Source organism: Tribolium castaneum, chromosome 3 (assembly GCF_031307605.1).
Source record: "Tribolium castaneum strain GA2 chromosome 3, icTriCast1.1, whole genome shotgun sequence".
In the NCBI taxonomy this organism is placed as follows: Eukaryota; Metazoa; Arthropoda; class Insecta; order Coleoptera; family Tenebrionidae; genus Tribolium; species Tribolium castaneum.
The window spans coordinates 8,895,630-8,908,207 of record NC_087396.1 but is presented as its reverse complement, the minus strand read 5'-3'; the positions used below and the strand labels follow the sequence as shown (position 1 = coordinate 8,908,207).

The 12,578-nt window shown below is 34.2% G+C and overlaps 1 protein-coding gene and 1 long non-coding RNA gene across 4 annotated transcripts; both read left to right on the top strand.

Moving 5' to 3' along the window:
- The first annotated feature begins 607 nt into the window (after window positions 1-607).
- LOC655948 (dual specificity protein phosphatase CDC14B) lies at window positions 608-8,816 on the top strand. Its single transcript, XM_962503.4, has 4 exons — window positions 608-1,181; window positions 1,231-1,545; window positions 1,600-1,729; window positions 8,293-8,816. The coding sequence occupies exons 1-4, from the start codon at window positions 802-804 to the stop codon at window positions 8,743-8,745; spliced, it is 1,278 nt and encodes a 425-aa protein (XP_967596.1). The 5' UTR covers window positions 608-801; the 3' UTR covers window positions 8,746-8,816.
- Window positions 8,817-9,514: 698 nt separating this feature from the next.
- Window positions 9,515-11,450, top strand: LOC107398369 (uncharacterized). Of its 3 annotated transcripts, none has more exons than XR_010333472.1 (3): window positions 9,520-9,949; window positions 10,008-10,375; window positions 10,442-11,450. It is a non-coding gene; the product is annotated as an uncharacterized LOC107398369 (long non-coding RNA). The 3 variants fall into 3 exon arrangements; XR_010333471.1 differs by having other exon boundaries at window positions 10,001-10,375; XR_001575240.2 differs by having other exon boundaries at window positions 9,515-10,375.
- Window positions 11,451-12,578: the final 1,128 nt, after the last annotated feature.

Sequence of the window (12,578 nt, the reverse complement as noted above, 5' to 3'; positions counted from 1 at the left end):
TATTGCAGTAGTGAAAACCGTTTTCCTGTATTTGCTCCCTAACTCAAGTATTTCCTTTAAAATTTAAAATTATGACGTCATATTCGCCTATCGAGCATTTGATCCAATATTAAGATCAAATGCTCCTTGACTTTCAAGTGACACTGTCAGAGTTTATCAAAAATTTCTCAGATATTTTCGCAAAGTTTAAGACAAAATTTGGAACAAAAATTAGTCGAGAAAATAGTTAATTTTTGAATTTGTGGAAGATGATCTAATATTTGTCAGGTTTTTGGTGATTAAGAGTGATTTGGTAGTTCTTTTCAAAATTATAAACGATATTTTCAATCTCTGTTAAAACTTAAAACAGGCGTACATTAGGCGCGGACCTCGTAAAGTTATGTGAAACAGCCTGTATAACTGAAAAAAAAAAATCAATCAGAGGTGAATTCGATGTTTTGTTCAAAAGATCAAAAGTAAGACACCTCTTAAAATTTCTTCACCATTATTAAAGTCACAGTCAGGGTTATAGGTGGTCATAGGTCAAATTTGGGTCAAAGCATGGTCAGTGTATTGAAAATTTTGGAGGAGGCGCTTGTGGAGTCCGTTGCTTCGCTACTATCCCAAATATCCTTTGAAAGATATTTGAGTGTGCTTCTGTCTTCAGTCAAAAAATGCAAAATTCATAAAATGAAGCAAATCACTCATCAAATAATCGGTTTTTCTTTGGCATTACTTATAAATTACACGTTACAGTTTCTCTTTTTCGCGGCATTGTGCAGTGATTCAAATTATTGCTATTTATTTCCTTAAAGAAACAAAATGGAACCACACGACTACATCGACAAGACTGTTGAAATCCTCAAGAACCGTTTTTATTTCGCCGTCTCAAAATTCTCTGTTTACAAGCGTTTGAAAAATTCCAAAAACTATCAATTCGTGTGCTTCGACGAAGAGCTCAGATACCGGAACTTTTTCCACGATTTTGGGCCACTGAACCTCGCCTGTCTGTACAAATATTCATGCAAAATTACCAAGTTGTTGCAGAATTTCAGAGGGAGGAAGAAAATTGTCCATTACACGAGCCATGATCCCAATAAAAAAGCCAACGCGGCCTTTCTTGTCGGCTGTTTCGCCGTCGTTTGCATGAAAATGGAACCGTTTGAAGTGTACAAAATTCTACTCATCACAGAACCATACAAGTAACAAATTCGTGCCTACAAGGCAATTACTAATCCTTCAAAATTCTAGACAATTTGTTGACGCCCTTCAGCGCACTTCAGTTCATACAATTCGACTTTTTGACTGTTTTTCAGGAGTTGCAAAAGCGTTACAATACAATTTGTTCGATTTCACCGATTTTAATGTTCAAGAATACGATGTGTGTGATCAAGTGGAGAAAGGAAATATGAACTGGATCATCCCTCGGAAATTTCTCGCTTTTTTGGGGCCCACTGAACCAAGGGTCGGAGTTGGCCACACTCCCGGGTTTTATTTGGAGTATTTCCTTCAACACGATGTCAAGACTGTGATTCGGCTCAATGACAAACTTTACGACTCATCGGTGTAAAAATGGATCACTCGAGTTTTGCCTTTAATTATTTACACATTTTTGTTTAGTTTTACTCGGATGGGGATAGAGCATCACGATTTATTTTTTGACGACGGTTCAGTTCCATCAATGGACATTTTGCTCAGCTTTTTGCGAATTACTGAAACCGCTCCAGCAGCAATCGCAGTTCATTGCAAAGTGAGTAAATAAAACTAAGCTACGCACAAATGAATATATAGAGGTATTCTAATAAAATTAGTTAAACCTCTCATTATAATGAAGGTTTTATTTGTTGTTTAAATAATAAATTGCGCAAATTAGTGTAGGGATGCAAGATGCAAAATCGTTTTTGCTGTTTCTTGTATTTGTATTCCTTCTTTTAATTTAATTTAATCGTGACAAAATGTCCTCGGTTAATTTACGGCTTGTTGGATTTCCTCTCATAAGCAACGACATTTTGAATTTTCAATAGATGCAAGGTGCGTTCACAAACAAAAAACAAAATTACAAACCAAATTCATTTCTCTTTATTATTAAAAACCAGTGGAGGTTTACATTAAAACTTGTTCAAAAATCTGGACATATTTTGATGAGTTGAAGGCATAAATCAGACACATGTACTTATTAGCTTTGTAAACAAATGCATCTTATTGTAATAAGAGAATCAGTGAACAACATCACGATAGTAGATTTTAAAATTTACAATTTATGGTAGACTTTGTTAAATAAAGGGCCGGTTTAGAAAAAGTTCCATAAAAATTTAATTCGTTGTTAAAAGCTAACAATGTGAATGCAAGTGAATGTGAAATCGGTTCTGTTTGGTCACGTGATCAGTTAATTACGCATTTAGTTGCGAATTCAATTAAAAATGCTTGGATTTTACAAAATTTTAATGAGAATCACACTTCTTGAAAAAAATGTATTTCTGTAAAATAATCTGACTATTAAAACTTGTAATGTAATATCCATTTGATGTGAAATTAGTGCCAGATATTGCAAAATAGGCCAATTTGTTAAAAAATAATAACGATGCAGAAAATTACAAAACAAATTATAAGTTTTATAGGGCCTGTTACCGTATTCTAACCTTTAATTTAATAATCATACTATCTATACTATTTCCAGTCAATAGTTAAGTAAAAACAAGTTACTAACACTCCGCGATTAAAGTAGTAGGTACCAGACCAAATTATTAATAATAAACTAAGAATATTTGCATTTACCTAAGGATAATTGTAAAAATACTTAAAAATTTTCGTTTTTGAATGTCTTCAAATGATCAAAAACAAATCCATTGTCAACAGTAAATATTTACTAGAACACAAACTAAAAAACGATTATTAACACTTCACAAACGTCGTTAAACCAAATTAATCCTAAATCTTTAGCACAATACGTTTTGAGTTCGTATTTGACAGGATTACAAAACATGACAGGTGCAAAACGGCGACGGATTACAAGAGCGGGAATACGTGGGGGTGTTTTTTATATTCCGGGAATATAAAAAACAACAATTCGTTATCGTATATAGCTTTAAAAGTTTTCAAATTAAGATTAATACACTTTTGATTTCTCTTAAACCAATTTTAGCATATTTTTAAATAAAGTGGGATCTAACGCAAACAAATTTTTTTGCTAGCCAAATGTTCATGCAATGTTGAATGTAGTTGCAGCATCATTTCACGCACAGCATCAAAGTTTTCGGGAACAACAGTCGATTTTGGACAACCCTCACGAAGTTCGTCATTAATCAAATCAGGGTCAAACTTGAATTAAATTGACCACCGATATAGAGTCGTTTTTGATGGTATGTACTTCATGACTAAAAGTCTTATGAAGTTCATTGATGCACAACAAATTCTTAAGGTAAACCACATCGAAGATTGGAAAAAAATCATCGCTTAACCATGTGCACGAGTTAGTACATAATTCAATTTTTTACCGACATGAATTTTTGAAATGACTGTAAATACCATAAATAAGGTCAAAACATTATGAATAAGTTTATCCTAAAAACGTAGAATTTTGTGATACAGACGTTGGTTTTCAGATATAACTAAGCAATAGGAAGCCTCATTCCCGAAACATAAAAGACAACCTACGTATAGTTGGATTCAACAATATTTCAGACTCATTATTTTTTAAAATATAACTCTAGGAATTTTTTCAATATTTTTCCCGCAATCTGCATTTGCTTCTCAATAACGTACCACTGAGTTGGTGCGCCAGTTCTTGAGCACATGTAGAATAAACCGATTGCCCCTCAGAATGGTTTATGTCGTCCCTTGCGGTCAAGATGCCATAAACAAATTTACATTTCTTAGGGCAGGCACGTTTCAAACGTTTGTCCGGAGTGATGGACCGTAACAGAAATTTGTGCTTGGGCTCTCAACAAAGAAATATTAAATACAATTTCATTATATAGATATATTTTTAAAACGTTTGTTTACAAATAAATTGATCTAATAAACTAATTAATCTAATGAATTTCACAACTTTTGTCTAGATTAAATTAAAAGTTTACTATGAAAATTACTAAATATGGCTTATTTGAAAATCTTCAAATGGTACCACCAGCTGTGAAAAACTATTACGGTCACCGCAAAGCTGTCTAAGGAACCAAAACCATTATCGGTTTTATCGGTTTTTGTTGCATTTCGTCCGAGATTTTATTTTATTAACTCAATGGGTAGCATTTATAAAATGTAGCAAAAAGTTTTACTATAGTTCTATCTCTTTCTTTCTAATAGAATGTAATATACATATATCCTTTATTATTACAAGAAGAAGCATTTAGTACATTTTATAAATACTACCCAATTGGTACAATGAATAAAATGTAGCAAAAGTTTTTATTATCTTTTTTTTCTCATAAAATATAAATTAGGTCTATCTTTTACTATTACAAGTAGAAGCATTTACTTCACTTCATTCACACGGTCCATTGTTATAAAGCGGCAAATTTTTTATAAAAAAATGTCAATACTGTCAGAAATTCCAAAAATTGTAGAAATTTTATATTTTGTGGAAATTTAATTTAGTAAGAAATAAAATTTTTATAATTGACCCCGATTTTGATACTTATACTTTAATAGACATCTTCGAGCACGCAACGTCATCAAGTGCGATGACATTATTTGACGGGACATTCTACGAAAATTTTTAGGTTGGTAAGAAGCAAATTTGGGAACGTATTTTTGCTAATGTCACAAATTTCAGGAAGCGTTCATGTAAGATTACCATCCACATCCTTGTTTTTGACAAAATTTGAATAAAAAAAAAATTTTAAATCAATTTTTCACTTTCAAAATTGAGACATTACCAACCGTCACAAAAATCTTTAAATTGACTAAAATAACCATAGCAAGGAAAAAACAACCTTTAGAAAAATTTTTTTGAGAACGAGATTTTTTTAACTTAACCGCTTTCAAAACAGATTTGCCAGTTGGAGGCGCCACAATAGTTTCCGGTTGAAAATTGTTATCGATTTTGAGATATGTATAAAAGTAAAAAAAGTGTAATAACACATTTTTTTGATTTAACAGTTTGATTTTGACTGTTCTCGGGGGGGGGGGGGCGTTAAGGGTTTGATGAGGCGAATGACAAAATTATGGATTTGACCTTGACTTTCTGCTCATTAGAATAAGGAAGTTAATTGCGACTTCCGCTATAACCAGAAGTGTTAACATCTTGAAAATATTTTCATTGCTTAAGAGATTATGGTTGTATACAAATTTTCAGATGACTATCATTATTATAAATACCAATAGTTCTAATGTGGGGTTTAGACGGAACATCCTGTACACCAGTGAGTTGGTGCGCCGGTTTTTGAGAATCCTGTCTTTTTTATTTCACAGTAAAGGAAGAAAGAAAGAAGCACTGTTTGTATTTTTTATTCATTTTTTCAAAGTATAGGTGTAAAACCGATATTTTTTAATCCCTGAACCGATTTGAAAATAATTTAAGAGATATGCAAGTAGCTAAAAGGGCATCCCAATAAGCACAAAAATAAAATAATAGCATGCAATTAAAAAAATATTATGACGTCACACTTTTTTGGGATACTTCGTATAATAAAAAATATTTCCCTAAAATGCGTCCTAGAGTATAAATAACGTGAACAAAATATCAAAAGTCCAACTTTACTGATAACTGAGCTACATAAGACGGGATCTGGGCTGGGGCTGGACCACCTTGTAGAAAGCTCCATTAGAATTTAACACGTGTTGTTAAAAGTTAATAACGCAAATGGACCAATCAAAGGAGAAGGTTCCCATCTTATGGAAATCTTATGACCGCTCAAATCCAGATTTTTTGGTATCAATCGATAGCTCTTGACATAAGGAACAATTTTTATCGTTGCGCTAACTTTGTATCTTTTTAAATAAAAGCAAACCAAATATTGCAAAATTAAAAACGGCAAATGCAAATTGCATTGGTAAGAGTGCGATGCAAGAGAAATTGGGAGGTAAAAAAGTATGGGAGTCCATAAATCATTAAAACTAGTTGCACCCCTCAAATCTTAACCCCATGGTGGGTGCAATAAGATTTGAGACCTATTGGAAAAAGAATACGTACATTTCCTGATTTGCATATTACCTGCAGGCAGAGGAGTCGGTTGGGTGCTGCTTTTATAAACTCTGTGACAGAAGTCACCTGAACTTTAAATTAGTTTAGCCACTTTAGTTGTTGAGATGCAAGGTTGGCGTAATGATATGAAATGACCCTTATTTCATAAGCTATCGTTTGGTATCAAAACATCTGGATATGAGTGATCATTAGATTTTCATAAGGCGGGAACCTTCTCCTTTGTTCAGTTGGTCATGTGATCACTCATCACGCATTTAATTGCGGAATCAATTAATGACAGGCCCTATGTGTAGAAAGCTGTTTACCTTTGAATTACTATTTAAAGTAAACATTAACGTTAAAAAATATAAATGGCTCTCTCGATGACTATAAACAAATATAATTCGCAAATTGTTGTGTAAAGTTTTACAAGGTGTTTAAGGTCTTGGGGCTGAAACTTAAAAGATATGGTTCGAGTGACAAAAGAACCGCAAAACTATATAAAATAAAAATTCACTTTAAAACAGAAAATCATTCAATTTATTATTTGTTTGTGATCTGCTGCTTCGATTATAACAATTACTATTACTTTGTGCTTCGCCGTAAGACACCCAATTCATTATTTCAATAATTGTTGTCCAGAGACGTAAATTTGATGAAAAACCTCTACAACACAAATCAAACTTGCTTGAAACGATTTCGGTTGAAGTGATCAAACCATCAAACATAGGACCAGCGGATTTAAATTTTAATCAAATTTTAAAGTAAAGCCAAATAAAATTATGACAGCCTCAAAACTATGAAGTGACGTTTTTCACTGTCGTGGTTACAATATTCTCATTTGTTGCAACAATTGAATTTTATTTTAACAGAGAAATTATGCCAGTGATCCTCAAACCTTGTACCAATACTTCGGAGTTAAATAACATTTTAAAAAATAACAATTCCTTGAGTTTTTTCCCACTTACCCTATTTCTACACTCATTTAGTACCAGGTAAAGTTTCGACTGAAACATGCAAAATTAAGGTTATTTCATAAAAATATATAAAAAATAAACAATGTGTTCAAAAATGGTTGTTCATCAAATTCAAATTCAATGTGCCGCTTCGTTCAAATAACATTGAAGATTCTTAGTACTGTTATATCTGTCAAATCTTTCAATTATGTTTTATTTATTTTTTGCATTATTCGGCAGTTATTTCAAGTGTCGGCTTTGTCTTGGGTTGTGTTTTCTATTTCCGTGATTTTTGTTGTGAATTTTTTCGTTTTTAGATGCGAAGCCTTTTTGCATTATTTTAATTTAAATTAAGCGGCACATTAGGGGAGGTCTGGTTTTTTATAAACAATTGTCAGTGTCAAAATCAAAAAGAATTTTCGTTGTACATATAGCGTTAATTGAAGAACATAAACTAGGTCTCTGCTCACCCCAACCAAGTCGGGGTACGTAATGTAGATTTAATTTCTCAGTTTTCCATTTTGAAGCGATACGAACTACTTTTATAACAGATTTTGACACTGACAATTGTTTATTTAAAAAAACGGATAATAGGTATTGTGGGTGAAAAAACCAAACATCCACAACACTGTCTTCTATTTCACATATTTATATTTTAAAGTTTTGTCTGAAGTCCACTTTTAAGTAACAGCAACTATGTATTGTTTTAATGATGCCAGAAAAACATTTTGTTTTCCATTAAACGGTGTCATCGTGTTGTAAATTTAAAATAGAATACAGTACTATGGATACTTGGTTTTGTCACCCACTTTATACCAGTGTATACGTTTAAATTTCATGAGTGACTTGGTTGATGAACAACCATTTCTGAACAGTGTTTTAAAAATCTTAGAATACAACGTTTTTTAAATATCTCTAATCATTTGTGCGTAGTTTACTGTAGCAACGTTTTCTTTGTCCAGCATTAAATTTTTTTTATGATTACCCCAAACCGAGGACCCTTCAACTAATCACTCAGGCAACCTTATTGTGTGATTATTGCAGACAGGTTGTAGTCTTTCGGACGAACCGGTTGGTATCATAAATGTTCTCTGGTCACCCTTATTAAAACATTTTATTGTGAGCGTTGCTTTTCTTAAACACCATTATTATCTGTTGTAAAACTTTATGGTGTACAAAGAAACGTTGCTTAAATAAACCCGGTGTGAGAAAAAGATACTAGTGTGAGTATTAAAGGCTGGGCTTGGGAGAACCGGGACTTTGATAGGGGCTTACCTCATGAAACATTATTCAATGACTGCGAAGGAGGCAGTGGCTTGGTTGAGGGTTTGTCGGCCTGGGTCTGTGACGGGGGCCCAACAGGCCTACTTGGAAGACAACGAGGGCTGGCTTTGGAGGGCAGGGAGTGAATACAGGATCAGACATTATGGGGATGAGACTAGAATGCCTCAGCATAAATACGGAGTTTACAGCAAGCAATGGCCCGTTGATCGAAGTCGGATTATAAATGAGGCTAGGAGAAAATTGAGGTGGAACGATCTTAATTCCCATTATCGTGCTTTAAGACAACTGGACGAAAAACAGTATTTGAGACATGTATCCAAATTATTGGCTTCAGTAAAGGGCTACGAGGCGGAGAAGTTGAGAGATAAGGTTGGGAAAGTCCTTACAGGAATGCCGAAATATTAATTATTGTAACTATGACTTTGGAAATAAATATTTTTCGGTTTTTGTATAAATAAATTTCTTTATGACTGGTTTTTGTAATGTTTTTTTTGCGACACATAAATACCTAACTTAATAGTGTATAAAATATCAAATTAAGCTTATTGCTTCAAGCCATTAGGAATAAATAAATAAAATAAAATTAGGAATACAAATTTCTCATATTAGATAACCAAGTCGAAAATATCGCTTTTTTATTTAATAATTAATAATTTAATAATTAATAATATCAAATAAGAAATAAAATCTTCCTAAAACCGAATAATAATCGTAAAACAAATTAACATTTTCTATGTAAATAAAAAAACTCTGAAAACAAATTTAAAAGTCCTAGGTTCTATATTTACAACAAAGTAGGACACAGAAAAATATTTTTGATTCAATTTCCCCTCATTGCGTCTGCACATTCGTCTAACAAAACCAGTTTAGTTAAAAAAAAGTGCAGCAACATTGGCAACATGTATTAATGTTACCACGGTAATACTTTTAGTAAAAAATTTTCTAAACGTGTGTAAAGTACATTCGGAATTAAAATCAATTGTCAAATTGATCCAACACTGGCAACTCTATTTAAAATTAGTCGTCCAGGTTTCGTTCTTACGGCAATGTGGCAGGGTTCCAACATAATTTCAAAATTGATTAAAAAAATGAGGTTTATATCCCATTTCAGTTCATAGTAGAATTTTGCAACTGCGCATATGCATTTTTCTATGAAATAGAGCACAAATTCTTAGCACAAAATGTGTCGCTGAGATTTAGTTTAACACAGAATTCTTTTCTTATACAGAAACTCTCAATTTGTGCTTTTTTTGTTGTGTTTTATAGTTCTCCAAGAAGTAATAAAAAACAATTCTCAGGATGTGGGTTACTCAAAATTACGTAATCCATGATTAATCTGTACGTGCTATTTTCTGATATACAGGCTGATTCAGATAAAATAAAGTCTGACGATCTGGCGATGCAACCAATAAAACACATTTCATTTACGTATTTGATTCAATTTAAAATAGGAATTGCAAGTTGAATCCAAGTTACCATTTTATGTCACTCTGACACCAGCACAGAGAACGATAGTGTCATTCAGTTCTCGCGAAATGATAGAGAAATTGGAGAAGTCTTTTCGGTGTAGACTCCGATACAAAATATATGAAAGAATGAAACATTAAAGGTAGGTAAACAGTGTAACCGTTCGGGGGTCTGGCCTTGTCAAAATATTTAGTTTTGAGGTGATCGTCTAGAGATTGCTTGGAGGACCGCTACGTTGTCGTGTAGATTTGGAGATTTGTTATTTCAAGCACTGTGTGTCTGGGAAAAGAAAACGCAAAGAGTTCGACCCAAAATGTTTATTCACTAAATTTACAGTCATTGGTGATAGTATGCAACACGTTATACAATTCAGAAGTGAGTATAGACAACAAGTTAAACACTATACCTAGGCAACCAGCTAAACGAGTATTGAATCTCGGAGAACTGAGCGGGAAATTTGAATGCAAAGTTGATTACTCGGACCCAACCCGGTGATTCTAGAAAGACGGTTGCAAGAGGGACTCCCAGAGGTTCCGACCACCGCGTGCTCTCCATTCCCTAACCTTGGGTATACATCTCTCCCCAAGCCCCGGGGGAAAGGCTAGGCTCTCTTTTAAATTGGCATGTTTTGTAGTTGGGCCATTGCACTCACTGGGACTGCCGAGGTCTTTTTCCCTAGTGTGATGGCAAGTTCCAAAGGGAGACAGAAAGATAGTTACTACTCAAACATGCAGCCAAATTAAGCCTTCGTAATCAACAGTTTGTTTTAATTAAGCAAAAGAGCTCTCGTCAAATTCAACACGTACATATCACGTGCACCTAACTAAACTTAAGTATTTTTACAGTAAGCGAAAGTCTAGTAAAAATAAAATAAATGACATGAAAGGATTAAGTTTGCGCCCTGTGGAAAAGAATAATTAACGCTCTGTGAAAGAAAAGATTAATTAACGTTCTGAAAAATAAAAGATTAATTAACGCTCTGAAAAAGAAAAGAGTTAGATAAAGATCCTCCCCTGAGACTTCCAACCGTTGAAGATGGTGATCCCGGTGGTGTGATGAAGAGTTTGTCTCTTTGAGACCTGGAGGTTTCTCTCGAGGTACATTTCACCGTTTGGCGCTCAACCCGTCGCAGACAAAGAAGCTGCCATGGTGAAAAACCCCAACTGAAAGTTGAACCAATCTCATCTTTTGAAGAGGCGCTCAACCCGTCGGAGACAAAGAAGCTGCCTGAGATTTACGTTCAACTCCAGGAGACTATTTCTCAATCAATCTTTCCAACCCGTCGGCGGGAAAGATTGATCGGCTTCGCGAGTTAGTTGGCTCAACCCGTCGAAGACAAAGAAGCTCAACTACAGCAGTGAGACGAGTGCAAGCGTTGTCTCCGAAAAGACGTACAAACACTGTCTGATTTTCCTCTTCCAAGCGGCAACTATTTATAGGGGTTGCGTGACGTCACTGGATCTGTGGCCTACGTGACTAACAAGAAATATTGTTTAAAGTTGATAAACAATGCGTTAATATCTTCGAAGGATTGACAGGAAGTTTGCAAACGTCTCGGGTGATGTCGAGATGTGATAGAATCGACGTATTTGTTCCTCAATCGCCAATTAATTAATAAAAGCGTTTCCACGTGGAATAAAAAAGCTTTCTTCGGGTTTATTCTGCTTGATTCTTGATAATTTTTTCGTGTCTTAAGCTGAATGAGGTTTGGAGTTGTATGTTGTATGAAGTTTGCAGGTTTGATTCAATCCGTGACGATTTTGTTTGATATAAAATGGGGATGAATCGAAATGTACCTCAAGCGGTATCAAAGATCGGCGATTTCGAGCTTAGGGCTTCCTCTGGTGAATTTGATTTAGATTAGGTTTTTCCCTGGTTGGTAATGCAGAGAATTAACGATTTAATAAGGGTAAAACAATAGAAAAGTCCGCCATCTGGAATCAGCTTTCTCCCCTTGGAATTTGAGGAATGTGGTGTTTTTCAGGCCCTCGCTACCTGCTCTTTTGTTTCACATCCGGTGGTTGGGTAAAATCGTCTCTTCGAGGGTCGAAATGTGACGCAAAGACGCTTCTCAACTTGTATTTTAAAACGTTGTGAGATTTTTGATGAAGAAAATAATTTAAATATTGAATGCTTGACTCGTTAAATGGAAAAGAAAAAAAAGAGAAAAAAAAAATTGTGCCGAAATGTTGGTTGCATAAGGTGTAAAGGCCTGAATGGTCTCAACAGTTTTTTCAAAATCATTAATTACAACAATAAATAGACAAAAAATGACTTTTAGCAAAAAAAGTGTTCTGTGTTATGAAAGCTATTACACGAGCTTCATTTTCCAAAGTCCTAGCTGTGTTTTTCTTCTTTTGCAAAAGGGCCAATGTCTTCTAAGTTCCCTCTCAGGACGTCTAAAAATTAGAGATGGGAATAATCGTTCTTTTGGATGAACTAGTTCGCGCAAACTAGTTCACTAAAAAGAATTGTTCGTCTTAATAGTTCGTTCGCGAACTAAATTAAATGAGATCGTGACTGCGCAGAAAAGCAGCAGCAGAGAACAACTGTCACGTTGTTCCATAGATTATAAATATTTATGTTGATCCGACATTGAGTGCGCCAGCGGCGGCGGGTCCGCAAACTGCAATCGAAATCTACTTAGTGGTATTTTTTCATTTTTTTTTTGATCATTCAGATTACGGTGATTCGTGTGTTTAAGTATTTACAGAAATTTCAAATTTCCAATAAATAATAATATAGCCGATGCGTCAATTAAATTACATTAA

Bases quoted from the DNA above. Each gene is read 5' to 3' on its own strand.
- LOC655948 (XM_962503.4), top strand. From the start codon at position 802: ATGGAACCACACGACTACATCGACAAGACTGTTGAAATCCTCAAGAAC. The intron at 1,182-1,230 runs GTAACAAATTCG...TCAAAATTCTAG, and splicing joins CTCATCACAGAACCATACAA to ACAATTTGTTGACGCCCTTC. The intron at 1,730-8,292 runs GTGAGTAAATAA...TGAGTATTAAAG, and splicing joins CAATCGCAGTTCATTGCAAA to GCTGGGCTTGGGAGAACCGG.